Consider the following 27,580-nt stretch of genomic DNA (forward strand, 5'->3'; position numbering starts at 1 on the left):
ATCCATCAGGAAGAACAGTGGTGCCTTCAAACTACAGGCTTGGGTTCTTCTCCAACTCCCCCAGCTAAACAATAAACAGCCAGGCTGACTTCATGTGCAAGGTTATCAGCATTCTCCTGCAAGTGAGAACAATTAAAACAGAATTAAGAGGTTTTATTTGTCCCAAATCTTCAGGTCCTATAAAGCAACTTCTGCAAAGCAACAAAGAAATTCCTTAACGACTGAATAGGTAAAGAAAAAGAGTGCCTTAAGACACCTGTAGCCAGAAACTGACTAGACACATGGTGTTAATTTCATTTTTACATACTATTTTTCTGAAGAAGCTGCTACTACAATAACATACAGAGGAGGAAATCCACAAGGGAGAACTTTTTTACTTGGAAACCATTGGAGATTTTATGCATCAGGGCACTCTAAGAAGCTTTATTGATGTTGCTTACATGTTAGAAATTCCACATGTTCTACTGAATAATGAATGCACATGCAGGACGAGAGATGTATGTTTATCACACTTGATGATATATATGCCCAGTATACATACAACAAAGTGACACTTATCAAATCCACATATGGGGGGGGGGAAGGGAGGTCTATATATCTTGATCAACAGAAGTTAAATCTTCCTAGATCACAAATGAGTGTAGGGACGGATGAAAGGAGACAATCCCCTCACGTCCATGCATACATGTTTATCAGACGGGCACACAAAGAGACCTTTTCCTCAGCCACTTGTCTCTCCCCCCTCCCCATTTGCTGTCCAAACCCAGAGGACAGACAGAACTCTACAAGAACTCAAGCCACAGAATTATCTTCATGACCTAAACCAAGAAGTCCAGGAGGGAAAGGGACACAGAATGGCAATAGTCAAAGGAAGGGGCAGATGGCACCCACGGGAGACTGGTTTGAGTCCACATGAACTGAATGAGATTTGCAAAAGGACAAAATTACACAGGAGCCTAGTGCAGACATTCAGCGTTCTTCCTAAGCACAGTGCCCTAAGGAGACGAAGGGATCCCTTTCTGACCTGAGTGTCTGCTTCAGCATAGACTCTGACCACATCTTCTGTTCCGGAGGGGCGAACGAAAGCTCGAGCCCATGTAGTCTTCTTCACGAGGGCATCGATTTTCTCTTGCAGTCCTGGGGGTGTGACTGCCCGTCTTTCGGCATCCGTAGTGTCAATCACTCGTCTGTCAGCAACCTACAAAGCAAGGCCAATGTAAGGAAAATGAGACAACTTGATTCATTACAGCTGTAAAGGAGAACAGGAGATTTTGCAGCAACTACAGCAGGAGGAAGGAATGGGCCCTATTTTAAGAGGCAGAATCATTGGCAGGGAAGGAGAAGTCAGATGCAGAAACCTCTTGGCAAGATATCTGCAGATTATCAAACCCTGCAGGACTTTTTGGTAGTTACACTTTGATCTTTTTCAGCTGCCTCTTCTCATGCTCTAGCCCTAACCCATAGTTTCCATCTCTCCAATGCCTTTGCTGAAACAAGGAGTCTAGTCCTCTGACCTTGTTCATCTGCCATCCTCTAGATGAAGCTCTCACAACCGAGCCTGCACAACAACAATATATATGAGAATATCCCAGACCTATTTAGAACCACCAACAGCTCCAGATATTGCAGAAAGGTGATACGCACATACTCAGCTCTGAAGAAAAAAAGGCACCAAGGGAAAACATGGCAAGATCATTTACTGCACCTTCAATGGCCAAATCAGTAATTTCCATTGCAATGAAATTTAGGCTCATCATCCTATTGATTGTTTTGTTAAGGTCCTTCTAGAAAAAGTTATTAGGAAGTTTGGCTACAGAGTGGGTTGCTATCAATGTTCATGTTAAAAAGTATAAAAAAACAAAATGACACGCTGAGCCATCTGCCCAGGGCCAGCCATGAGGACAAGGAGCTCCCTCTTCCTAGCAAAGGCATTCCATGCAGTAAAGTCACTGGCTGTGCTTTCAAAAATGCAAAGCTATCACCAACAAAGCCAGACCACAGCCAAACAACAAGGCATCGACTACTGAGGAGCAAGTCAGGGACAGCAAAAAGTGTTATCACAGACAGACAGCATGGTGTAGTGGTTAAGAGCGGTGGTTTGGAGCGGTGGACTCTGATCTGGAGATCCGAGTTTGATTCCCCACTCCTCCACATGAGAGGCCGAGGATAATCTGGTGAACCGGATTTGTGTCCCCACTCCTGCACATGAAGCCAGCTGGGTGACCTTGGGCTAGTTACAGCTCTCTTAGAGCTCTCCCAGCCTCACCTGCCCCACAGGGTGTCCTGTTGTGGGGAAGGGAAGGTGATTGTAAGCCGGTTTGATTCTTCCTTAAGTGGTAGAGAAAGTTGGCATATAAAAACCATTCTTCATCATATCAGTAGATCTGGGTGGCCAGAACAGACACAATGATCACAGGTCTCCATCACTGTGCAAAGGGTAAAACTGTGTCGGCAGTCATGATACAGATTTATCTAGAAAATCTGTATGCTGCCTCGCTGGAGACCCGCCAAACTGGGGCCATGTAACCCCTGTTCAGTTTTGCTAATCAAAACCACATTCCCCATACTACTAACATGTTTTAAAGGGAAAAAAAATACAAGCTCCTAAAAGACATGTCTTTTTTCTTCCTTTTAATGCAGCTAGCAGCAGGGGAATCGCAGTTTGTTAGCAAAACTGGACAGACAGATGAATGGTGAATCCCCTCTCTTCTGTCTATACAGTCGCAATCCAAAACAAGCAGTTTTACCTTTCACAGACTGACAGAGATCCATAATCTTTGTCCTGTCCATTTTGGCCCTAAAGCCAGTGCGGGATTCCGCCTACCTCCCTAGGAACAGAAAATGCTCCAACATGTCAGCTACTGGCCAACAGACAAGGGACAGTCAGACAGGAAACCAAGTCTTCTCATCTATACCACATTGCTTCAACACACAGCCCAGAAATCTAGCAAGTCAGCAGCAGATCCCTGAGATGACCCTGTACTGTAACTGAAAGCATTCCTGGACACTGCCAGTCTCCTGCTCACCTTCACTTTGAGCTGCCTGTTCGGACGATCCGTGTACATGGCATCCCACTGTTGTACGGTTAGGTTCTTCAAAGCCAAGATGGCTTCAATCACTAGCATGTCTGAGATGGCATCTCCAACTGTCTAGTACACAAGAGAAAAACAGGGAAGTAGCACAGCGGACGCAGCATCAACATCAGCTGGTCATCCAGATTGCCACGTTCAATATGTTTACAAGCTGCCTGTTCCCAGAGTTACTGTTCCATGAGTAAGCATATCGGCAACTTTCTTAGCAATGGGTTCTGCTTCTGCATAGCTATACCAAAGGAAGGGGGAATCTTGGTATGCAGAATTACTTAAAATGAAGATGTAGGCTATTTCAGACGCTCCAGCATCTAAATACTTTTAGAAAAGATGCCCTCTATCAATTAACTAAAACTGAAATATTTTACACAGTGGCAAGTGATCTTTGTGTAAGAAACCATCACACAGGCTCTTAGCTTTCCAGGTGCTTGGATTGTGCCTGGCAATCTGTCTGAGACAGAACCCAGTTCCAGTAGTGAAATCCACATGCTCACCTCTGTGCTACAATTTTTAATGGAATAATTTTCAGTCAAATGCTTTATACAAAAGAGGCTCCACTTGAAGCAGCCAGGTGTGAACCTTTTACAGCCATCACCAGGCACGGTTTGCAAATGCAGCTTGGCTGAAACAAGTGCATGCTTCTCAGATCTTATTTTAAACGGGAGAGCTTATTACTGGGGAGTGACAGAGCAGCTTTGACCGTGCTCAGAATGGCCCCATAGAGCCGTCATCAGGACAAGAGCTACTTGGCCTCTCAGAAATTAAATTATCATAATGGGATGGATGCCACCAACACCCAAGATCTCTCTAGAGCTACTGCCAGTCTGAGCAGACAATACCGGCCTTGAAGGACCTAGGGTCTGAATCAGTGTAAGGTTGCTTCCTGTGTTCACTCATGAACTCAAAACAGACAATTTTGCACAACTCTTGTCTCTACTACTCTCCATCCAAGCTCCATTTGTATTTAAACTATTACTGATCAATTACTGACGTGTGATCCACTACACATGTAAACTACACATTCTGCTGCTAGAAACTATGGAATATCAAGTCTCTACTATATTACCTACCCTACTTGCTGAAACATAACTGGCTCAACATTCACCACCTTTTCCATATATTACACAATGCAGATAGCTCCTGGAATATTAAACTACATCAGAAGTATAATCCACCTGCTGCATCCAATTCAACACAGAGACATTTGGCAACACCTCTGTAAACCTTAATGCTAGGAATCTGGATGCAAAACTAAAGTTTACCTTCAGTTCTTACCTGATTTATCAAATCAATAGTATTTTCAAGGATCTTTGCAGCTTCCCTTTTTCGGTTGTCTTTTTCATTTTCTGCCTGATGTCTTATTTTCATTTCTGCAGTTTTACTGAATAATACCTAAAGAAAAGCAGCAACATATAAGGTATCTTGAAGAGCTGAAACATGGCCATTACTAGCATTTGCATGAAAACAAACGGGTCCCACTCCTTAACACCCCTGCTATTAGTTATATGCTCTTGCATCCCAGTCAAAACCAGATCTAGGATTGCCAATGTTCTTCTTACTCATGCCAATATCCTATTCAGCCAGCGTGGTGTAGTGGTTAAGAGCGGTGGTTTGGAGCAGTGGAGTCTGGAGAACCGGGTTTGATTCCCCACTCCTCCACATGAGCAGCGGAGGCTAATCTGGCGAACTGAATTTGTTTCCCCACTCCTACACACAAGGCCAGCTGGGTAACCTTGGACAAGTTACAGCTGTTAGAGCGCTCTCAGCCCCACCTACCTCACAGGGTATCTGTTGTGGGGAGGGCAAGGTGATTGTAAGCTGGTTTGAGTCTCCCTTAAGTGGTAGAGAAAGTCAGCATATAAAAACCAACTCTTCTTCTTTCAAAATAGCAAAGAAATTTTTTAAACTAGTTTCTAGGGCTGTTAACCCAAACAACCATGTGTTTCAAAGCAGGAAGAAATAAACCTGAATGCACCCTCTTAAAAGGATTAGAAAACATGGCATACAGGTGTGATGAGGAGAAAAGTGACTTCTTGTTAATAAAGATATTTATGAAATGTCCTACTATCCAGTCTAGGTATGAAACTGGATTCCAAGGCCAGAAGAAGAGAACTTATGAGCCCAAATACCTACAGTGCCATGACCGTTTGCTTCAAAGTAAACGCCAACATCGAACTCCTTGGCCTTGTGATGCAAATGCTTCACTCCAGTTTTGGCACACTGGACAGGTCCCTAGAACAGAAAAATGGAATGAACAATCCACAGCAGGGCCACAAGCCTGGTAATTCTCAATCAGCCCCATGTATTGCATGCTGTCAGCCCAGGACAAGAGGCAGCACTTCCATTCCAACCAGGAAAGCCTTTTATTGATGCATGGAGACGTGCTAAGTTAGGCCCGCCTAATAAACAGCAACGCCTAGTACAGAGGAGGACTCTAAACGCTGTGGGAGCTTAGAAAAGGCACCACGGCATTTTTAAAATGGGAGGAGGGGGTAAAACAGAAAAAGGAAAATGCATTTGGAAGACAGAGCCACAATAATGCTTTTGCAGCACAAACATATGGTGGAAATAAGAAAATGCCTTGGGAAAATGCAAATATATATTTGCAAAATGAAAAGGATCCTAGGCCTCAAAACATGAGTGTATATGTGTTAAGTGCTGTCAAGTCGCTTCCGACCTATGGTGCCCCTATGAGTCAATGTCCTCCAGGAACCTCCTATCATTGACAGCCTTGCTCAGATCTTACAAACTGAGGGTCGTGGCTCAGAGAGTCAATCCATCTCATGCTGGGCCTTCTTTTTTCTTGCTGCCTTCAACTTTTCCTAGCATTATTGTCTTTTCCAGTGACTCTTGTCTTCTCATAGTGTGACCAAAGCATGAGAGCTGGGGAGGCAATTATGATTTTAAAATCTGAACTATTAATGTACAAAAGCTAAATTTGGTAGACTCTTCCTATATATCTATGACACTTTAAGCAGCCTTTGGTCACCAGAAGTATCACCTGAGCCATTAAGGTTTTGTAAATTATTTTCCCCCTCAATAGCAAATATGATGAGGGTTGGGGATTGTTTTTTGCTGTGATTTTCAGTGAGGTGGCATACAATAAGAGCCCCATGGAGCAGAGTGGTAAGCTGCAGTACTGCAGTCCAAGCTCTGCTCACAACCGGAGTTCGATCCCAACGGAAGTTGGTTTCAGGTAGTTGGCTCAAGGTTGACTCAGCCTTCCATCCTTCCGAGGTCGGTAAAATGAATACTCGGCTTGCTGCGGGTAAAGAGAAGATGCCTGGGGAAGGCACTGGCAAACCACCCCGTAAAGCAAAGTCTGCCTAGGAAACGTTGGGATGTGACATCACCCCTACAGGGGACCTTTACCTTCAGCATACAATAGTTAACCAAGTACCTTAATGGTTTCTTCCAAGTAACGCGTGGAACTCCCGTTGGCATATGCTGTTTGTATTACTGCCAATGTTAACGTTTGCCCAGTCTGAAAGAAAGAAGGGATACAATTTTCATATTAACACAAGAACAAAGTGGATGTGCTTTTGGAATTAGTACATTCCAGTTTACAAAGAGAGGTTAACATTTCCCATGGAGTAAGACCAGTCTTCACCTAAACTTCCAGAACTTATACAAAATTGAAACAGGAAAATAACTGTATAGGCAAAGGCCAACAGTATAGCTTTTATTTTCAGCTGTTATCCTACTGCACCACTCTCCCCATGAACAAACAGAGAGAGAGAGAGAGAGAGAGAGTCTGCTTTGCTTGCAGAAGGCACCAGGTTCAATCCCTGACACCTGTTTAAAAAGGATCTAGTGGTAAATTATGTGAAATATCTGTACTGCAGACGGTAAAGAGCTACTATCAGTCAGAGTAAACAATACTGTCTTGAAAGACCACTGGACCAACTCAGTATAAGGCAACTTCATATGGGGAGAAAGTGAAAATACATCTCACAGCACCTGGGAACAGTATTTCCTACTGTACACATAACCTAATAAATGTTTTAACCATTTTGTTTCGATAATAGATATAAGCTTGAATCCATCTTTATTTCCATGGGGGCAAGAGGGGGATGATTTTCACCGATCTCCCCTCCTGCAGGAGACCTCTGATTCCCCTCCCCCACTATACTTGGGAGGTCCCCTGTCACCCAAGAACAGCATTTCAGGCTTCTGAAGGAGGAGGGGTAATCGGCAACCTCCCCTTCTAGTCATGGAAATCTAGGTAGGATGCAACCCATATTTGAAAACAAACATAAAGCCAACCAATTCTCATTATGGCATTCTATTTGCAACTCTTCCTCTGTATAAAGAGATACCAAATGTGTCACAGTACATCAGTCAGCATTTACCCTTTAACCATGCAATAGACAAGGGTAACTACCTTCACCAGAAGTTCTTTTATGAAGGTGCTAATTAGGGTTGCTATCTTATCTCCATCCAGAAGATGGAAACGGCCAGCAGCATCATTATAGTAGTAAACTATTCGGTCAGCATCACCGTCAAATGAGCAGCATCTCTCGCCGGTAGTCATTTCCAGGCCTTACAAGCAGGGAGACAAAACAGATCAAAGTTCTTGTTTCTGAATAATTCTAAAAGTTTTGTAAGAGTACACAGCAGTAGGTTGAAAGAATTACAATATGCACTTTAAACTACATACCCACAGGAGGTTTTTGATGCTCTTTCACAAAATCAGCTCCACATAAGTGATTAAGTTTCCCGTTCAATCCATCATTAAATATGTGTATTCTAAGGCATCCTGGAAGGTAGCGTTCCATTTCTTTGAGTTTCAGAGCCCCTATACCATTGGCACAATCTATCTTCAAGCACACATGACAATCCCTTTGAGTGGCAGCCTGCAGGGGGGAGAAAAGCACCAAAGAGGCCCTTAGGGTAGCTATATCTATCTAAACCCCTTCCAGCTGCTCACAACCAATGTCGTCAGTTTTCAGAAGCAAAGAGCCCCCTGCCATAAAGTTATACGTCCATTTGTTTATGCTGGATATAGTGGCTGATTCGAACTACATTTATTCAGAGATAAGTCCCATGGTCTTCAACTGCATTTGTATTCCACTTTTCTTTATACAACCAGGGTAGCTTCCCGCAATTTCTATGCGTAAGAAGATAGGTAAGTTATCACAGTTTTTCAAATCAAAACATAATGGGCTGGATCTAGTGTTTCCACAGTTGCAAGGACTTTCGCCCATGGAGAACAACTCTCCCATGGCAGCCCAAATTATGTTGAACATCCTGTTCCTGTGGGACACAGCATGAAGGGAGAGTGAGAGGTGTGCCACTAAAGGGGAGAATCAAGAGAAAAAAATCCCCCCCTCGCCTCCATCAGCAGAAATTTCGACTGGATCCAACCCATTACAGATAACTCTTTCAGAATGAAAAGCTTTTTTAAGCAAAAATATTTAGCTTATACCCTAAACCATAAGGAATGGCGGACTTCTTTATCAGGAAGTTCTAAATCAATCCTCATGCCTGTTCCATTTTGCTCTGCTATTAAGTTCACATGGAGCTGGCATTAGAAGTAAAACTCTCATGAGGTTCTTAATGTGAGGGAGATCACATCAGTAGAGAAGGCATTCTCTAAAGGTTTCCAAGTATAGGTCCAGTTGCAGCTCCAAAACAGCCAAAACACAAGGTTCTTTCACCTGTTTCATAAGCTCCATGAAAGCCTTGGACAGCTTTTGGTAGTAGCCTTCCACTGTGGCTCTCCCATAGTTCCCATGAGTATTTCGACAGCAGACCACGTAATGTAGCTGTGGTGTTGTTACTAAGCCATAGTCTAGTAAAATAAAGTCACAATTGTCAAAGTGGACACTGTTCCATGTTAGACACACTGTGTTTCAAAGCATTGCATACCAAAAAAAAAAAAGGAACTTTAATCAACACTGAAGTTCTTAGCTGAGCATCGAAAACATACCACGGAATTGTCCTCCAAGGGCAGTCACACCATCAATTACTGATTGAGAAAGCTTCTTGCTGCTAGATCTGGAAGAAACAAAAATGATGGAACATCATCTGTTGAAACATCACGTAAAGACAGAATCCTGCTGCAACTAATTTTTGGCATGTGAATCTAAACAAAAAAATATCCTCACTTAAACCATAATCTTCAGCCTGTTGGAGAAAGCCAACAAGAAAATCTCAGCTCCGGAGAAAAATAATGCCAGCAAAGAGCTGGAAAAGTACCAAGCAACTATATAGCGGGCTTTTTGCTAAGGAGACTTCACGTGTAAATAAATAAGGCCCTTTCCAAACAAACATGAAAATATTTGACATATGGTACCAAATATAACGCCCTCACAAGGATAGCCCAGGCTAGCCTAATCTCTTCAGATCTCAGAAGCTAAGCAGGGTCGGCCCTGGCTAGTACTTGGATGGGCGACCACCAAGGAATATGAGGGTTGCTAAGCAGAGGAAGGCAATGGCAAACCACCTGTTAGTATTTTGCCTTGAAAACCCTATTGGGTCGCCATAAGTCAGCTGTGACTTGACGGCTCTGTACACACACGCTAGAATATAACAGATGACTCTACTGGCAGCTCTGAAGGAACAGATTTGCAAGCCCCTCCTGTTTTTACTGGTTAGCCCCCAGGAGACTGAAAAAAACACACACAGCCATTCGAAGTCTAGGTTTGCCACCACTGCCCCATCCCCTTGCTCCCCGTGGCACTCCACACGCTAGCATGGGGGCAAATCACAACTGTACACATCTGAGCTATCCTGCTCCGGCGAGTTTCTCCACTGCCCCTCCATATTACCACACTTCAGATAGCAAGACGGTATAAGCATGAGGTTTTTCCCCCCAGAGATTAGATTCAGAGCATTTAAACTATAAGGAAGTTTAATAAATGAATTAAAAAATATTACACATGTTCTGCTCAAGCATTTCAGGCTGAAAAAGAACAAAGAAAAGGTGAAAACACGTGATCCCTTTTTCCTACACTAGGTACTTCCTCAATGATGTTTATACAGGATAGGCTAGCTTTACTTGAAGTTGCAGGTGTTTAAAGTTCAGTGTCACCTTAGATCTTGCGGTTGGGATTTCTCTCCGTTGTCCTTTACTGTGTGCAGAAGCTGGAGTTCCTAGGTTAAAGTGTAGCTCTACATGGCATGCACCCATCCAAAGGGCTTCCCTAAAATGGAAGAAAGCTTCTTCCTGGTGTCCTGAAAATTTATAATCTACCTTGGGGAGTCAGTCCCACCTATGGAGTCACTTGGACCTTCCTGTCCCAAAAAGAAGAGTTTACTTTCTAGATATTTGGCTGTTAACAGTCTGTCCCTTTCAGGTGTAACTTGTTAGCAGGATGGGAGGTAGCCCTTCTTCAACCAGGCTCATCAGCATAACCAAGAGCCTCAGTGCTCTGTCGTTGGGAGTGTGACAGCTCCTTTCTTCAACCCCTCCTTTCTGTCAGCTACTAGTCTGCAGCTGAGAAGCCCTAATAACCCAGACTAGCTGGATCTCCGCAGAGCTCAGAAGCTAAGCAGGGTCAGTACTTGGATGGGAGGCCCCCGAGGAAGAGTGGGGCTGCTATGCGGAGGAAGGCAATGGCAAACTACCTCGGCTCATCTCTTGCTTGAAAACCCCATGTGGTGGAATTTAATGGCGCTGTCATGAGACAACTGTGACTCAACGGCACGCTTTACTTACTCTGCAGCTGTTCTCCTGTAAATGGACAGAGAGCAGTTGCAATAACTGAAATAGTGGAGTGAATCATTGGGTGGGGGCATTTCTCCACAGAAGTGTATGCAAGAAATATATATATATAGGCGAAGCCCACAGAACGTTTCATAAAATAAAAGGCCTTTCTGGCAAGGATAGGCACTACTCCATTTTTACATTACCTATTTCCTCCAAAATGTTTTACCAGGTTTATAGCTACCTAGTGTCTCTGCCAATAACAACAAAGGCATCGTGCTGAGAGTCCAATGCTTCTTTCTGGCAAATATCAGACAGCACAGTCAGCAGTTCAGGTTCTTCTGCATTGGCCAAACATGTTGCATGTTCTTCCCAGGAAGGTGCCAACATTTCACCCAAAGGATCAATCAACTTCACACCATTGTCTTCCTTGGGAGAAAAAAAGACATTATTGCCATACATAGGTCTAATATCAGCCTGTCGTCTTACATCATAATGTTGACCTACTTTCAACATGGCAGCAATCTGAAACACAGTCCAGTTATTCAGTAGGAATCTAGGAATGCAATGCTGTTGTCAACAGATCTGGATTGACTATAGCGAAATGGCCTCAGGCAAACAAACACCACACATTTTATGACCCCTGGGTCAAGACAGTTACTATACTTTTCAAGGCCCAGGCAGCAACCACCACCCAACTACAACTGGAAAAACGGGGGTTCAGTGGCTGTGTCACAGTATGGGACAAGTCTGTCAGAAATGTCTGTTCTTCAAACTAAAAAATCCACTGAATAAACCTAACCTTCCCATTGTTAACAGACAACCCTTTCCTAACAATTACATTTAACACCTGTGGTGGGTGTGCTTTAAAAAAAAGTTTCACTGTAGACTTAAGAGGGGAAAGGTGGGGTGGGGGACAGCACAGGGAAAAGGGCTGCAGGAGCTAAGTAAGCAAAGCCCATGCAAATCTGTTGACAGTTTATGAATAATTAAGAGAAATCCAAAAGAGGAGACAGAAACTTCATGCTTCAACGTTTAAAGCAGAGGATATGTAGGATTTTGGAAGCACACTAAAAAAAATCTCCTGGGCACTTAAGTGCTACTGAAAATCATAGGATTTAAGCCCTTGTGTGATTAACACTGTGAGCCTATACTGGATTACTTGAGTCTAAATTGACTGATTTCAATTGTAATTCGATTGATTATACTGGAATTACTGGATATAGGATTACACTGTAAATCATGTGGTATATAAATTTCTCTTGGTCCTGAAACAGTTCAGTGATAAAATAAGCTGCCTGAAGAGGTTCCACAGACTCTTACTTTAAAGGCATTGATGAAAACAGGTTGGCCTAGAATGGCTTACCTTCCAGTTCTACGAATATCAAAACAGACAACAGTATAGTGGGAGGGGCTGCGGCTCAGTGGTAGAACATCTGCTTGATACGCAGAAGGGCCCAGGTTCAATCCCCAGCATCTCCAGTTAAAGGGACTAGGCAGGTAGGTGGTGTAGAAGACCTGAGACCCTGGAGAGCCACGCCAGGTCTGAGTAGACAATACTGACTTCGATGGACCAAGGGTCTGATTCAGTATAAGGCAGCCTCCTATTCCCATTAATGAATAACTTAACCCCCTGTCCTCTATATGAACTCTTTGTTCACTTACTTCAGGGTTGTGGGAGGCTGTAACCATTACTCCAATTGTGGATTGTGTCTTCTTGGACCTCAACACTGCCAGTAAGCCCATGCGAAACATGGTATGATCAAGGTTCTCTGCCTTGCTACGGAATCCAGCCGTTCCATATTGAGAGGAAAGCCCAGGAGGCTTAGCATGGAGTGCTGAGTATTTTGCAACGGTACCAAAGTCCATTTCTGAAAAGAAAGGAAAACAGTAGTAGCCCTGTTAGCATTCAAGATGGGCATGTTGTAAATAACACTGAAACCTCAAAGGAGAACAAAACTTCACTTGTACCAGAAGCAGTTTTGAATTACACAGGGCACAGAAGAATTTAAAACTAGTAGCTGGAGGAAAGGTTTACATCTATTTGTTCACTGAACCAGACTGAATTAATCTCAGACTATATTTTTAAAATGCACTCAGACAAGCCTTTATCATGAGATGGATGAAGTTATAGGGCTTCGTAGGCTGTCATTTCCACTCTCCTCTCTTTACCGCCAACAGTATCTTTGCTTGCATACTGGGCACAATTCCAGCAAAACTGAAATACTGCAATATTGCACCTTATTAGTTTCCAACTCATATTTTATGCTTTAAAAGTTGCTACTCTGTACTCCATGCAGTGAGAGCCAGCGCGGTATAGTGGTTAGAGTGTCAGCACAGGACCTAGGAGAGTTGGGTTTGAATCCCCAGTTGGCTGTGGAAGCCCACTGGGTGACACACTCTCAGCCTAGCCTACCTCACAGGGTTGTTGCGAGGATAAAACGGAGGAGAGGAAACGATGTAAGCCACTTGGAGTCCCCACTGGGGAGAAAGGCAGAATATAAATGAGGTAAATAAACTATGGTAAGAAAAAAAGGCCAAATTCCAAGGCAAGGTGTTTACAGAGACAGAAACCCCTAACCCAACAAACTCCAAAAGTAGGGTTGCGTACTTTTGGGAAATACCTGGAGATTTTTGGGGCGGAGCCTGAGGAGGGCAGGGTTTGGGGGGGAGTCACTTCAATGTCATGGAGTCCAATGGCCAAAGCGGCCATTTTCTCCAGGGGAACTGATCTCTATTGGCTGGAGATCAGTTGTAATAGCAGATCTCCAGCTAGTACCAAGAGGTTGGCAACCCTATCCAAAAGACCGTTGCTTTTTCAACCACCAGCTGGCTCACGACATGGATGTTGCAGTTTTGTAAGCTGTAAGCTTCCCTTTCCTATCCTTTCCCACACCATACAGTGAGGCATATGAACTGGGCGCTAAATTGGGTGAACTATTGAGAGGCAGCAGCCTTGGTCCTGGAAGAAGCAGAAATAGAGCCAATGAAAAGGTGCGGCATTCAAGCAAGCAGTCCTCCTGGGTTCCTACACTTTTTGGGAACCCGAACCTGCCAAAAGACCAGTCTTGTATTCAAGGATGAAACAATGCGGGAAGCCTGAGGAAAAGCGAAACCGCCCACCGCACATGGGGCACCAGAGCCCAGGCCGGTACTACCATTAGGCGAACCAGGCAGCTGCCTAGGGCACACGCGCTCTCTCTCAATTAGTTAATTAATTATTGATTATATATATATATATATATATATATATATATATATATATATATATATATATATATATATATATATATATATATTCAATATAAAAAATATATAAATTCAATATATATATATATAATTTTAAGATAAGAACCACAACAGTGCAATGGAATATAATACCATAAAATATATTCTTTTAAGATAAGGACCTCAGCAGTGCAATGGAACAGAATTCCATAAAATATAGTATTTTAAGGTAAGGACCACAATAGTGCAATGGAACAGAATTCCATAAAATATAGTATTTTAAGATAAGCACCACAACAGTGCAATGGAATAGAATTCCATAAAATAACTTTTTTTAAGATAAGCACCACAACAGTGCTATGGAACATAATTAATAATAACGTCTTATAAAAAGTTTTGTTCTTTTATTTTTTCTGCAAGACATTTGTTTTTCAAAAAATTAAGGATGGGGGGGGGCGGCCTTGCCTCGGGTGCCAAAGCGACCGGCCGTGCCCCTAGGCTCCCGGGGGGCCGGGCAGCGCCACGCCTGCCGGCTCCCCGGGCAAAGCACCAACCAAGCCCGGAGAGGGAAAGGAGCCGCGACCAGCACGCCTTACCTGCGCCGCGCTGCAGCTCAACCCGCGGACGTGGCCGCCTCTCCCGCCACGCCCGCCTTCTTCAACGCACGCGCGCCCGCCCCTTGCGCCAATCGCGGCGGCGCTGATGGTGCCGGGGACTCCGCCCCCCGGGAGCCCTTTGCGCGCTCGGCCACGCCCCCCTCGCCTGGCCTCTTTCCTCGGTGGAACGCGCCGGCTTCCTGCTAGCAGTCGATTCCGGGCCAAGGCAGGGCTGGAGTCGCTCCGCGGAGGGCCGCCCCGCCCCGCCCCGCCCCTCGGGGCTTGCACACGCCGCCGCAGTTAGCCTCAGAGGTAAAGGTAAGGGTCCCCTGGGCAAGCCCCGCGTCATTCCTGACCCGTGGGGTGACGTCACATCCCGACGTTTCCAAGGCAGAAAAGGGCAAGAGTCCAGTAGCACCTTAAAGACTAACAAAAAATATTGAAATTGTAGGTGATTCAATTTAAAAAAAAAATTTCTATAAAAAATATAACTTTATATTTATATATTTTATATTTATATATATATTATATTTTATAAATATTTTTATTGATTTATTATAAATTATATATTTATTTATATATTCATTATATATAATAAATTATATATTATATAATATACTATATTATATATAATTATATTATATATATAATTATATATTATTTTATATATAATAAACATATTATATATAATAAATATATTTATATATTTATATATTATAAATATTATAAATATTTTATAAATATTTTGTATTTATATATTTATAAAAATACATTTTTATATTTAGCTGTGGCTCACGAAAGCTCATACCCTACCAGAAAATATTTTTGTTAGTCTTTAAGGTGCTACTGGACTCTTGCCCTTTTCTACTACTGCAGACACTAACACGGCGACCCACGATGAATTTCCAAGGCAGACTTTGTTTGCGGGGTGGTTTGCCAGGGCCTTCCCCGGTCGTTTTCCCTTTACCCGCAGCAAGCCGGGTCCTCATTTCACCGGCCTCGGAAGGATGGAAGGCTGAGTCAACTTTGAGCCGGCGACCTGAAACTGACTACCTGAAACCCGTTAGCCTAGCCAAACAGAAATGGAGGCCCCGCGCTAAGTGGGTACCCACGTATGAGAGTTTACTGGGCGCATCTACTACATTGGACTGTTTAAAGCCAGGTTGCTGTGAGTGAACAGCAAGTAAGTATATTCAGCGGGTAAAATTGTATGGCTAAATAGGCATACCTATTCTCTCTAGTGCCCTGACCTGGATGGCCCAGGCTAGCCTGATCTCGGAAGCTAAGCAGGGTCAGCCCTGGTTAGTATTTGGATGGGAGACCACCAAGGAATACCAGGGTTGCTGTGCAGAGGAAGGCCCTGGCAAACCACCTCTGTTAGTCTCTTGCCATGAAAACCCCAAAAAGGGGTCACCATAAGTCGGCTGTGAATTTAAGGCACTTTACACACACACACACATTCTCTCTAGTGTCAGAGGAGCATGCCTATTATTTTGGGTGCGGTGGAACACAGGCAGGATGGTGCTGCTGCAGTCGTCTTGCAGTCGGGGGCTTCCTAGAGGCACCTGGTGGGCCACTGTGTGAACAGACTGCTGGACTTGATGGGCCTTGGTCTGATCCAGCAGGCTTTTTTTTTTTTAAGCATGTTTTCCGCTTTCTGCAGCCAACTTTGACTGCCAGAGGAGTGCAGCAGTTTCCCTGAGCAAGCTTGCTGCTCAGCCTTGCTGCTCAGCCTTAGTTTTATTCAGATGGGCAAGCAAGTTTCGCCTCATATGTTTGGGATTTATTTCCAAGTGACAGCTTTGTCGTGACCCGGTGTGCACCTGCCCACAGGCAGTGGCGGACTGGATCTAAAAATATTGGTTTCCAGAAGACAAAGGGGGCCCACCCACAACTATAAGGCTATCATTTAATTTTTATTTTTAACGTATTGTCTAAGGGGGCCCACTTCATCAGGGGCCCACTTGCCATCGGGCAAGCTGACACAATGGCCAGTCCGCCACTGCCCACAGGCAACCTCTAGCTCCAGGATTTCTGCGAAAAGAGTAACACGACCGCTGCCGTCTGTCCATTGATGCACGGGAGGTTTCCCCTTGGATTTGCTGTTCTCTAGATGCACATTTTCCCCATCCAAATTCTCAAAACTCTGCATGAGGGGGCTTATTTTTGAGTTTTGAGAATTCAGATGGGGAAAACGTGCATGGAGAGAGTGGCAAATCCTCCCATGGAGAAAGCCCTTTTAATACTGCGCATGCTCAGAGAATTCAGCTTAAGTCATCAAGGTTTCTTGGGCCACTTATGCACAGGAGGTTTTGCCTTGGATTTGCCACTCTCTAAATCAGTGGTTCCCAACCTTTTTTTGACCAGGGACCACTAGGACTTTTTTGTTCGGTGCAGGGACCCCAAGGTTGAAAATAAAAATTCTGAGAATTTGAAAATAAACTTTAATCATAACTGTTAGTTAAACATTAAACTTAGAATAATATTTGAATATATATTTTTATAATAGAGAACTTTTAATTGAAAATATTAATGTATTATGGGTTTATAACTTTGTTTCATGGACCTTAATTTAGTTCTCACGGACCCCTGGGGGTCCACGGACCACTGGTTGGGAACCAGTGCTCTAAATGCACATTTTCCCCATCCAAATTCTCCAAACTCTGGATGGGGGCTTATTGTTGAGTTTTGAGAATTTGGATGGAAAAAATTTGCATCTAGAGCAGTGTTTCCCAAAGTGGGCAATAATGCCCCCTGGAGGGGGGCGCTGAAACAATCCAGGGGGGCGGTAGTATCCTCGGGTGCAATTGGGGGGTGTTGAATAAAAAGAAGGGGGCGGTGGAAGCATAAAGGAAGAAGAGAAGAAAATTTTGAAAAACTGTTCGTACATGTTTCATCTGTTATGTAACATAGAGTTAAAGTCATAGTGATTACTTTATTTTCCAAATAAACACAAAATGTAAGTTATAACCAATCAGTGGTAGAGGCAAATCTACTGTGAAACTAATGAAGCTGTGCTAGGCCAGGTCGTCTCGGGTTACTGCCGGCTACTGGTCTTGAGAGCAGGCTGTTATCTCAGGAATGCAGGAATCCGGGGGAGTCCCGCCAGGAGCTGGAAACCAGAATAAAGTCGGCGTGCAGAGGGGAAGTCAAAAGTCCGGTCCAAGGGTCAGAAGTCCGTTTATCAAAGTCTAGGAGCGTCAGCAACAAAAGTCAGAGATCCTTTTGCAACAATTGCTTTTGCAACGGCTGTCTGTTCCAAGTCTGGGTTTAAGCTGTTTCTCTTTGCCTTAGTTCTCATCCTCAGACAACTCACAGTCTTGGAGCTGTCTCCTTAGTGCCTGGAGGCGCGCACTTCTCCTTTTAATTTGCAACTCCATTCTCCCCTTTTGCCTGTGCTGTTGAGTGGCTTCAGGTGAGCTGGGTGGGTCCTGCTTCTGTGGAGTTACAGCTGCATCTGGTTGTGTCAAAGGAGGTGATTCTGTGTTTACTTCCAATTCCTCAGCAGGGCTGGTGTTTACTCCTACCTGTTGTCCTTCACCCTGCCCTGCATTCTCAGCTGCCTGAGGTGCAATGCCCGTTATTTCTCCCTGCTCAGGCTCTTCCTCCGATGATGTTTCGCCTGTTGAAGCCTGGGCCATGACATCAGCTTAAGCTTCAGGGCCCCTAATCCTGGAGGGGGCCCCTGAAGCAACTTTTTTTTAACGAGTGAATTTCTCGACAAAATCGATGGAGTTTTTTTGTGATAGAATAATAAACCAATGAAGTAGTTAAAGTAGTTAATACTGACTTTAGAATATGCTCTAATACCTATTTCATATGGCCTCAAAATGTCCCTGTAATTGGACAAATTTCAAAATTTTCTTGGGGGCTTGCAAGTCCTTGAACCCCCAGAACCCCCTCACTGAGCACACCGGAATCTATTCATAGCCAACATTTTGGCAGCTGGATCCTCGAATCCTTCATTGGTGCACAGCTTAATAGATCTATAGCTCAGACCTTAGGCTAGAGCCAATCGGAACCATAAAAAGACATCTGAATTCTTAATTTGGGCGGCATTCATCTCACTTGTACATTTTAACACAAAAAATCAGATTTTCACCTCTTTATCCTAACAATACCCCTCTGATGACCGTCTACTTCTCTATTATTATTATTTATTTATTAGTTAAATTTATAGCCTGCCCTCATTCCCAGTCAAAGCTGGGCTCAGGGCAGGTTTCATGACCCTAGGCCTCAAATGTAGCCTACTGGCCCTAGGTAAAGGTCCCCTGTGTAAGCACCGGGTCATTCCTGACCCATGGGGTGACGTCACATCCCGATGTTTACTAGGCAGACTTTGTTTATGGGGTGGTTTGCCAGTGCCTTCCCCAGTCATCTTCCCTTTACCCCCAGCAAGCTGGGTACTCATTTTACCGACCTCGGAAGGATGGAAGGCTGAGTCAACCTTGAGCCGGCTACCTGAAACCAACTTCCATTGGGATCAAACTCAGATCATGAGCAGAGCTTGGACCGCAGTACTGCAGCTTACCACTCTGCGCCACAGGGCTCCTAATACAGGACCTAGGGAGGCCTATATTAAAGTAGTTACCAGGCCTACATCTTCCAGGTATAGGGTTGCCAGGTCCCTCTTCGCCACTGGCGGGAGATTTTTGGGGTGGTGCCGGAGGGTGCTCTGGGCCCTTCTGAGTTAGGACCGCACCAGAGTGGTGGCAGCTACTGAAGATCCCATACCTCTCCCTTACCTGAACAGCAGGTAACAACAATCATAATAAAATCATTTTTATCTACAATTCATAACTAATCAATAAAATTCATAAAACCATTCAATACAATTAATACAGTTAACAAGATGGTACTCATATAATTACAGGGCCATTGGAGGCCTGGCCAAGCAGCCAAATCCTTATATCAGAAGTCCCGAGGGGGAGGAAGGCCAGTAATGATGACAACCTGTGGTCACCCTCCATTGTAGGCGCTGTGAAATAGCTCTGTTTTACAGGCCCTGCGAAACTTCTGAAGGTCTGCAGGGCCCTGATGTCACTTAGAAGAGCATTCCATCAGACTGGGGCCAAGGCCGAAAGAGCACTGGCCCTTGTTGGGGACAACCACACACTTTTAGAGAAAACCAATACTTTCCTCCAAGCATTGATGTTGGTTGGTATGACTTTCATTCCTCCCAATTTTCTTTTTCTTCATTTTTGGTAAGTTTTTTATTATCTTTGCTAGTGTTTAATGTTAAAGATGTATAGGTCAAGGTGTGCTTATAAGCTTGGTCCATAGGTAGCATGGATTATATTTTTATGTGTCTATTTCTACTGGGTTCATTATCCAGCAACTAGTGCTTCAGTTCCCATATTTACCGAGATATTTCTGTTTTCTAGCATATTTTTTGAGTTTTTTGGAAGTGGCAGACCTGGCTTATTTCTCATTTACTGAATTTTTAGTGGTAGAATTCTTTGTAGACAGTTCAGCGTAAGTATTCATGTGGGTCGTGTCGAGGGTAATGCCTTTACAATGGTTGATCCGAGTCTTTCTTCCTCATGGCATCTTCAGTCCTCCCCTATTGAGTTTTTATATAACTATTGTTTTGCTTCTACAACATTTTTTATTCACACCAGTGAATATGTGAGATAACCCAGTACAGCAATTTTAATCAAAATCTGAGATGTAGTAGTTAATTTTTTTAAAAGTTGTGGTGGTCTGCCATAGAACAACCCCATTGAAGAAGATAATAGCAGTTTACCCAGACCTCATTGCTGGTGGGAAGGGGCTCATTGTATGGGTCATTTTCAAGGAGTCCATTCCACCACCCTGTTCTCCACTATTTGGGCCTCAAGGGCCGCAAGGACCTTTGGACCTTGTGGGGTGTTGCCCTATTGTTGCTGGTTGCGAAGGGGCCCCCATAATAGTTCAAGCTTTAGGGCCTCAAAAATGTAGGTCTGCCACTGATCAGTGGTCAAGTCCACCGACAGATCTTAACAAGCAAGTGTTGGCAGGTGAGCGTGTTGCGCATTGTTGGGAAGTCCAGCATGCATCAGCAGGAATATGTACGTGTAATGAATTGTTTACAATGCAATACTATAAATAGGCAACATGTATTAAATTTAATTTAGGTAGTTTCTGAATTGTGTGATAAGCAGTTAACAATAGGGCAAGTGCAGTAAGTATTTTAAAAAATTAATTCATCTTCAATATCTTTGATCTTTACGGATTATGGAGCACATAGAAAGCAAAGTGTACTAATATTTCAATATGTTATTCGTGATTTTTATTTAAATATCCTTCGTTATCTTAATTTTCTGTGTGTAATGCAAATGTTACTATGGTTGATTTAAAAAAATAATTTTACAATTTCAAGCTTCAAGGTGTCTTATTTACAACAACATCCTTTTTTACTGTGTTGTAGGATGTAGGTAGAAATACAGATACATAAATGAACGATAATTTGTCACTGCATCTTTCTGTTTGTTCGCTTAAAGAAGGTAGATTTCCAGGGGGGCGCTGAGTAATATTTTTTTTCTGAAAAGGGGGCGGTAGGCCAAATAAGTTTGGGAACCTCTGATCTAGAGAGTGGCAAATCCAAGGCAAAAACTCCTGTGCATAAATGGCCTTGGTGGACGTGGCTGTTCTGTCCAGCTTCTTCGTGTGAGCCCAAAGCGGGCTTGGTAGCGGAGGCGTCCGGTGCTGATACTGGCAGGGCGGCGTGACTTTCTGCCAGCCCTGGCAAGTATTGGGATGGGAGACCCCCGAGGAATACCAGGGTCAGGCAACGGCAAACCACCTCTTGCCTTGAAAACCTCACCAGGGGTCGCCATAAGTCAGGTGTGACTCGATGGCACTTTCCACCATCACCAGGCTACTGCAGAGTGAGGGTGAGGGTAATCGCACAGCTCTCGGGGCCAATAAGTTCCCGTTCTGCTCCCACGTACCCCACCCCCATGAAGGAGGTAGCCAATCACCGACTGCCTGCAGCTGCCGCCTTTTCAACCTCCTGCCCCCCAGTTGCAAACATATGGGTTCAGGTACTGTGTCTAAAAGGGCTGAGCAATGGGTGCTAGTAAGCTGCCCCGTCCTGGCTGGTTCTGGGGCATTCGAGCCTTGTGTGACAGCACGACATGCGGATGACCTTGGTCAGCTAGCTAGTGGGAAAAGATCAGCCCCCCCCCCCCCAGTTCTAGATATTGTTCTGTATTCTTACAGCTGAGCATCATTTGATTTCTCTGTCCTTAGGCCCAGGCAATGTATGCAATAAAATGAGGTGATGGAATCCTGAGGTGGTAGAACTGACTACAGCTATATAGAATCATAGAGTTGGAAGGGACCACCAGGGTCATCTAGTCCAACCCCCTGCACAATGCAGGAAATTCACAACTACCTCCCCTCCCACACCCCCAGTGACCCCTTCATGCCAAGATGCCCTCCCTCTCATGATCTGCCTAAGGTCATAGAATCAGCATTGCTGACAGATGGCCATCTAACCTCTTCTTAAAAACCTCCAGGGAAGGAGAGCTTACCACCTCCCGAGGAAGCCTGTTCCACTGAGGAACCAGTTTTTTAAGCAAACAATATGTATATGAACTCTTCGTGACAAAGACAATACACGTGCCTTTGGTATTCAGGTACAATTTGTTGCATTTTAAACTGCCCTGAGGGTCATGTTGGATCAACAACAGTACTTTTCTTCTGCTGTGGTAGTCACTGGTGGAACATTGGGGCTGCCCCTGTGGCCTGTTTGCTTATTGCATTCTCTATGCAGCCAGGGTTCTTGGGATGCTTTTGTCTGGGTCCAGTTTTCATTATAGGATCTGGTCCTTAAACAGCCATCCATATGTAGAACTTCTTGCTCAGAGCAAAGCTAAACACATAAGTAACAGTAGCACCAGGCCTTGTTACTTTCACATGTTTATCTTGGTGTGATTTTCCATATCTACCACAACACACTCATATATATCTTAGCATTTATGCCTGGAATTGATTTTACTGCTGTAAACAGTCTCTTTGAACTTCTTAGACCTAGAGCCAAAGTTTGTTGAGGATTACAGGCTTTTTATTTTTAAAAAAAATCTGGGGGTGTTTCATTTGGTCAAAACTACTCCATTCTTTCCAGTAAGAACTTTATCCCTATCATTTATAGTTTCTTCTAGAATGAAGCACCCTATCATTTATAGTTTCTTCTAGAATGAGGCAGAAAGGCAGTGTTACTGGTTTTATTTCTCCCATCTCCAGGTGGTTGGCTTCACATGTGTAACAATGACTGGGCCAGTAAAAGAAAATATTGAGCTTCAGATGTCGGAACTAGAAATGCTTTTTTCCATGTTCCCTAATAAAGGAGAAATTACCCTTCACGATGATAGAACTTTTCATGATGTTCAGCAGTACTTGAGCAATGCTAGTGAAGCCCTGCCGCGTAAGATTGAATATACGGTTGCTGTGGCCATTGGTGAATCAAAGGTGAGACCATCTGTTTTGGTTTGTATTGCTATGGGATTTTTCGTTTGCTTTGACAGCTTTGCCTTATTTACTTCTGAAGAATTTTAGCAACTCTAGAGCTTGATCGTAAACATTTGTGCCAGCATGGCCATCTGTAGGCGGAGATGAACTTGAGCTAATATCCTAAATTGCACTATCAGACCATATTCTGTTTTCTTCCAGTTATAGGTTTTTAAAAATGTACTCAAAAGTAAACTTTAGGTTAGTGGTTCTCAAACTGTGGGATGGGAGTTACTTGCAGGTAGGTCATGAGGCCAGGAGGAACAGGGTGAGCTGGAAGAGGAGATTCTGGGAGGGTTGATGGCAAATTTCGGGTTTCACAGACTGTGAAATGGCCATGAAATACAGCTGGTCACTTAACAATGCTATATATTTACAAATGCTAACTGTAAAAATATAAAAATATAAATCTAAAAATATAAACAAATGCTAACTGTAAAAATAACTCAGAGTTAATGAATTGGCGATTCCTACTTTTTACATTTCGAGCAGAACAACAAGGAGGTTTGTTGTTTTTACAGATTTTTAAATCTGAAAATTACAGATTTAGAAAGGAATCTTATTTTAAAGTGTTTGAGAATCACTACTTAAGCAACTGCTTGCCTCACACTTCACTTTGGAAGAAGCCTTTATTCATTTGTTTGTTTACATGATTCTCAAAACTCTGAATGGGAGCTTATTTTTGAGTTTTGGGAATTTGGCTGGGGAAAATGTGCATTTAGAAAGCAGCAAATCCAAGGCAAAACCTCCCATGCATTTTCGCCCATAGTCTGTCTTTCTCACTAGACTTTCTCACTAGACTAGGATTGTGCATCTCTGGCTAACCCCACTGGGTGGTGTTCTATCAGTGATTTCCTGCCCCTCTCTTTCTCCATACTAGGGCCTGTGTGCGGAGAGCTCCTTAAGAGAGCTGGCCTTCACTCTACAATTTGTTTATTTTTTGGTAGTAAAGGCTTGGTAATAAAAATGCTTGCAAAGAACTTGATAAGGCAACCAATTCTTCTATCTGCAACTAAAGGAGGTCTGTAGAGACAAGAAGCAGGGAAGAGGAACAGGAAACTATAGAGGAAAAGCAAAGTTGGACCTGGAATCTTCTGCATGCCAAGAAGATGCTCTAACACTGGTCAACTGCTGCACCCCTTTTTGTGTGTGATGAAGCAAACCTCAAATAGACTTATTCATTGAGTCAGCTATTGTAGATGAATGAATGAATGATTTTATTATTACGGCAATAGCCAGATAAGCTGCAACTGGGTGAACTGGTCCTAACTCTCATTGATATAAGTGCAAAGCTTTCAAGTAATGTATTTAGGATTGGGTATCAGTCATTCCTTTGGTGTTCCAATTTATGAATGTTTCTGAAAACTGTGACTAGTAAATACTGCACAGCTGCTGGAAATCTACGTTTTGTGAAGTTTGTTTGTTTTTCTCTTCTGTTTCAGGAGAGAATAAATTTGCAGGTAACCTTCCTTATGACTATCCTCAGGCAACACCACAGCTTTTTGCAAGATCAGATGCTCTAGATAGGCAGCAGCAATTGCAGCTCAATAAGGATCTTGCTTCTTACATTGCTTCTTTGGAGTCAGGTGAACTCTTCATATGGACAGCTGTGCAGTGGCTGCAAGAGAACAGTTCACCCTATTTAGAAAATAGCAAATTCTCCTCCGCAAGAGAATCAGAAGAAAAAGTAGTTAAAACTTTGTTTAATCGAATGTGGATTTACAGCCATCACATATACAGGCAAGAACTCAGGAAAAAGATCTTTGACTGTGCAAAGAAATTTAATCTGACCGGTTTCTGTTTAACTGGAAAACCTGGGATCATTTGTGTGGAAGGCATCAAAGAAAACTGTGAAGAATTTTGGCATGTTATTAGGTACCCCAACTGGAAACACATTTCCTGCAAGCATATTGACAGTGCAGAGACTGAAGGAAATGAAGATCACCTACGTCGCTTTCGTAGTTTTGAAGATTTACAGTTTCAAGCACATAGTGATTATGGACTGAGGAATGACTATCACATGGATCTTGGTCAGTTCCTAGAATTCCTGAAGGAGCATCAGAGTGAATATATATTTCAGATCTTGTTTGGCATTCAAAGCAAATCTTCTGATAATAAATAAAGTAGTTTGTGCATTTATGTTTGTGTAAAAAGGTAAAGGTCCCCTGCGCAAGCACCAGGTCATTCCTGACCCATGGGGTGATGTCACATCCCGACGTTTACTAGGCAGACTTTGATTACAAGATGGTTTGCCAGTGCCTTCCCCAGTCATCTTCTCTTTACCCCCAGCAAGCTGGGTACTCATTTTACCCACCTCGGAAGGATGGAAGGCTGAGTCAACCTAGAGCCGGCTACCTGAAACTGACTCCCGTCGGGATCGAACTCAGGTCGTGAGCAGAGCTTGGACTGCAGTACTGCAGCTTACCACTCTCCACCATGGGGCTCTTTATGTTTGTGTATTTAATACTAATTAAACTCATCCTGGAATCTGCCACAGTAATGAATGTAACATGTGTGACAAACTTGAGCATGCACGCACACGAAGTTTCACTGCTTGTTCAGTTGGTACAGAAAAGTTTGTAAATGAGTCTGAAGTAAAACTTTTTAAATTGGGTCTGATGGCAAGCAGGAGCATAAGGAACTGATTGTCTAATCCAGTATGGCTAATGCTGTCAGAGAGAGCACCTCAAATCACATAAGTCATTCCCAATACCATAAAGTAAAAACTGAAGGAATTCAAACTGCCCTAAGGTTGTCAAGAGTATAAAAATATAGTGGATCCTACCCCTATCCTACTCCAACTCCACTGGGCACAGTTTGAAGACTTTCTCCAACTTAAGTGGCTCTTGCATTGGAGGAACAGCCATAAGTTGGGAAATGGAGAGAGAGTGAACGTGATAGGCAGTAGACTCAGAATAGACAAAAAACTTTCTCATACAATGCATAATTACCTTGCTTGCTGCAGCAAGATGGATAATAGTGAGTGACTAAGAAGAACAGGTCTGTCAGCAGCCACTAGCTATGACCACTAAATGCAATCACCAAGTTGAGAGGTATACATTTCTGAATACCAGTTGCTGGGAGACCAAGAAACAGGATTGTGAAACTGATGGACCTTAGGTCGGATCTAGCAGGTCTCTCCTTATGTTACTGAATGCTAACTTTGGGGAAGAACAACATGGTGAATTAGTGTTGTCAAAGGGAAATATACTTCATTCCCCCTAATTCTTATTCTAGTAAATATATATATTTTTCTAATAGAAAAATAATAGCATTTTCTGTTTTATTCAGAAACCGTTGACTGATTTGGGCAAACTGCCAGGGGTCTTAAACTGAAATATGGTTGGTTATTAGGGAGCATCTACAACCCTTCCCAGCCCTTCTTGATTTCTTTTTCCATTACTTTGTTGGGACGAACGCACGTACTCCTAAGTGATATGATTTTCCTAGTTACACTCTGTAAAGAACCCAAACTATCTTTTGTTGACTGAAAGCATTCTTCCTGACATCAGAGGTCCTCTGACCTGCAGTATTTATTTAGCTTTTAACCCTACCTATTTCAACATACCTTCATTTAAGAAAATAGTCACACAAATAGCCGAGTCACATTTTAAATTATGACGATGATGTATTGCTTTATCGCTTGGATGTAATATTGCTTCACTTGAAAATGGCAAACTTGTAATATAGACCCAAAATGTCACAGAGGTATCAAAGTATAGTACTACATAACAGTAGTGAATATAGCATAACCTTTAAAAAGAAATACCCCCAACTGTTCCTATGTTATTTTTTATCAATACTATTGTAGCTTACTGGATTAGCTTATAGGGAAAGAACTATGTTAATTATCCTGCCCCTTTAAAGAGGGGAAAACCCCCCCCAATACATCCTGAGATTTGAGAAAACTGGGCTATTGTTTAAGAAATACAATTAGCAAATATGCGAGTGTTTCCAAGATGGTTGCAGTGCAGTTTTCGGCTAAAGGATTCCGTTCTGTATTTGCATTGCTTCTTTGGGCCAGGAGTAGGAGTCTGTCAGAAGGCTTTCATAATCAGTGCTGTAAACCTGGGAGCGGATGAATGCTTCCTTGTCTTCTGGCTCAGGGTAGAGAGTGGCTGTGCCGTTGCTGTAGGCTTCCTCTGCAATCTGAGAGAACACAGACAAGCCCCTCATTGTTAGAATCCTGCATCAAGCCCGAAGGATGGTGTGGTATAGAAGGATGAAAGTTCAAAATTCACTATCAGCCGCCAGATTTGAATCCAGGGGCACCTTAGAGACCGACGAGATTTCCCAAGTATGGGCTTTCAAGAGCCAAAGCTCCCTTCATCAGATACTGGACACTGTGTCTGACAAAGGCATCTTTGACTCTCAAAAGCTCATTCCCCAAACATCTTGTTGGTCCCTAAGGTGCCACTGGATTCAGGTTTAGCTGTTCTACTGCAGACCAACACAGCTACCCTCTGGAACTATCAGCCACCAGATCGAACCTACGATCTGGGCACTAAAAGATGTTTTTAATT

At 43.3% G+C, this 27,580-nt stretch overlaps 3 protein-coding genes across 4 annotated transcripts in view; 1 reads left to right on the forward strand and 2 right to left on the reverse strand.

The window, feature by feature from the left end:
* On the reverse strand, nucleotides 1-12,609 carry PGM3 (phosphoglucomutase 3). The gene is made up of 12 exons (XM_056856402.1): nucleotides 12,406-12,609; nucleotides 10,985-11,169; nucleotides 9,022-9,089; nucleotides 8,750-8,883; nucleotides 7,750-7,945; nucleotides 7,474-7,631; nucleotides 6,490-6,573; nucleotides 5,223-5,321; nucleotides 4,365-4,481; nucleotides 3,027-3,149; nucleotides 1,025-1,198; nucleotides 1-116 (listed from the first exon to the last, which is right to left on the reverse strand). The coding sequence occupies exons 1-12, from the start codon at nucleotides 12,607-12,609 to the stop codon at nucleotides 27-29; spliced, it is 1,632 nt and encodes a 543-aa protein (XP_056712380.1). The 3' UTR covers nucleotides 1-26.
* Nucleotides 12,610-22,817: 10,208 nt separating this feature from the next.
* On the forward strand, nucleotides 22,818-25,179 carry RWDD2A (RWD domain containing 2A). The gene is given in 3 exon segments (XM_056856185.1): nucleotides 22,818-23,018; nucleotides 24,500-24,521; nucleotides 24,524-25,179. Coding segments are annotated over 3 exon segments (879 nt in total).
* A 1,830-nt stretch (nucleotides 25,180-27,009) lies between these two features.
* The window catches only part of ME1 (malic enzyme 1), a 124,503-nt gene continuing 123,932 nt past the window's right edge, over nucleotides 27,010-27,580 (reverse strand). For both annotated transcript variants that reach the window (XM_056856237.1, XM_056856238.1), the window contains one exon: nucleotides 27,010-27,206. In XM_056856237.1, coding sequence (XP_056712215.1) covers nucleotides 27,039-27,206 — 168 coding nt within the window. In that variant the 3' untranslated portion in view covers nucleotides 27,010-27,038. The remainder of the gene's footprint in view (nucleotides 27,207-27,580) is intronic.

This window comes from Euleptes europaea, chromosome 10, assembly GCF_029931775.1.
Source record: "Euleptes europaea isolate rEulEur1 chromosome 10, rEulEur1.hap1, whole genome shotgun sequence".
In the NCBI taxonomy this organism is placed as follows: Eukaryota; Metazoa; Chordata; class Lepidosauria; order Squamata; family Sphaerodactylidae; genus Euleptes; species Euleptes europaea.

Bases quoted from the DNA above. Each gene is read 5' to 3' on its own strand.
- PGM3 (XM_056856402.1), bottom strand. From the start codon at position 12,609: ATGGACTTTGGTACCGTTGCAAAATACTCAGCACTCCATGCTAAGCCT. The intron at 5,322-6,489 runs GTACTTGGTTAA...TTTCTGTTCTAG, and splicing joins ACTTGGAAGAAACCATTAAG to GGACCTGTCCAGTGTGCCAA. The intron at 1,199-3,026 runs GTGAGCAGGAGA...CTTGCTTTGTAG, and splicing joins ACAGGCAGCTCAAAGTGAAG to GTTGCTGACAGACGAGTGAT.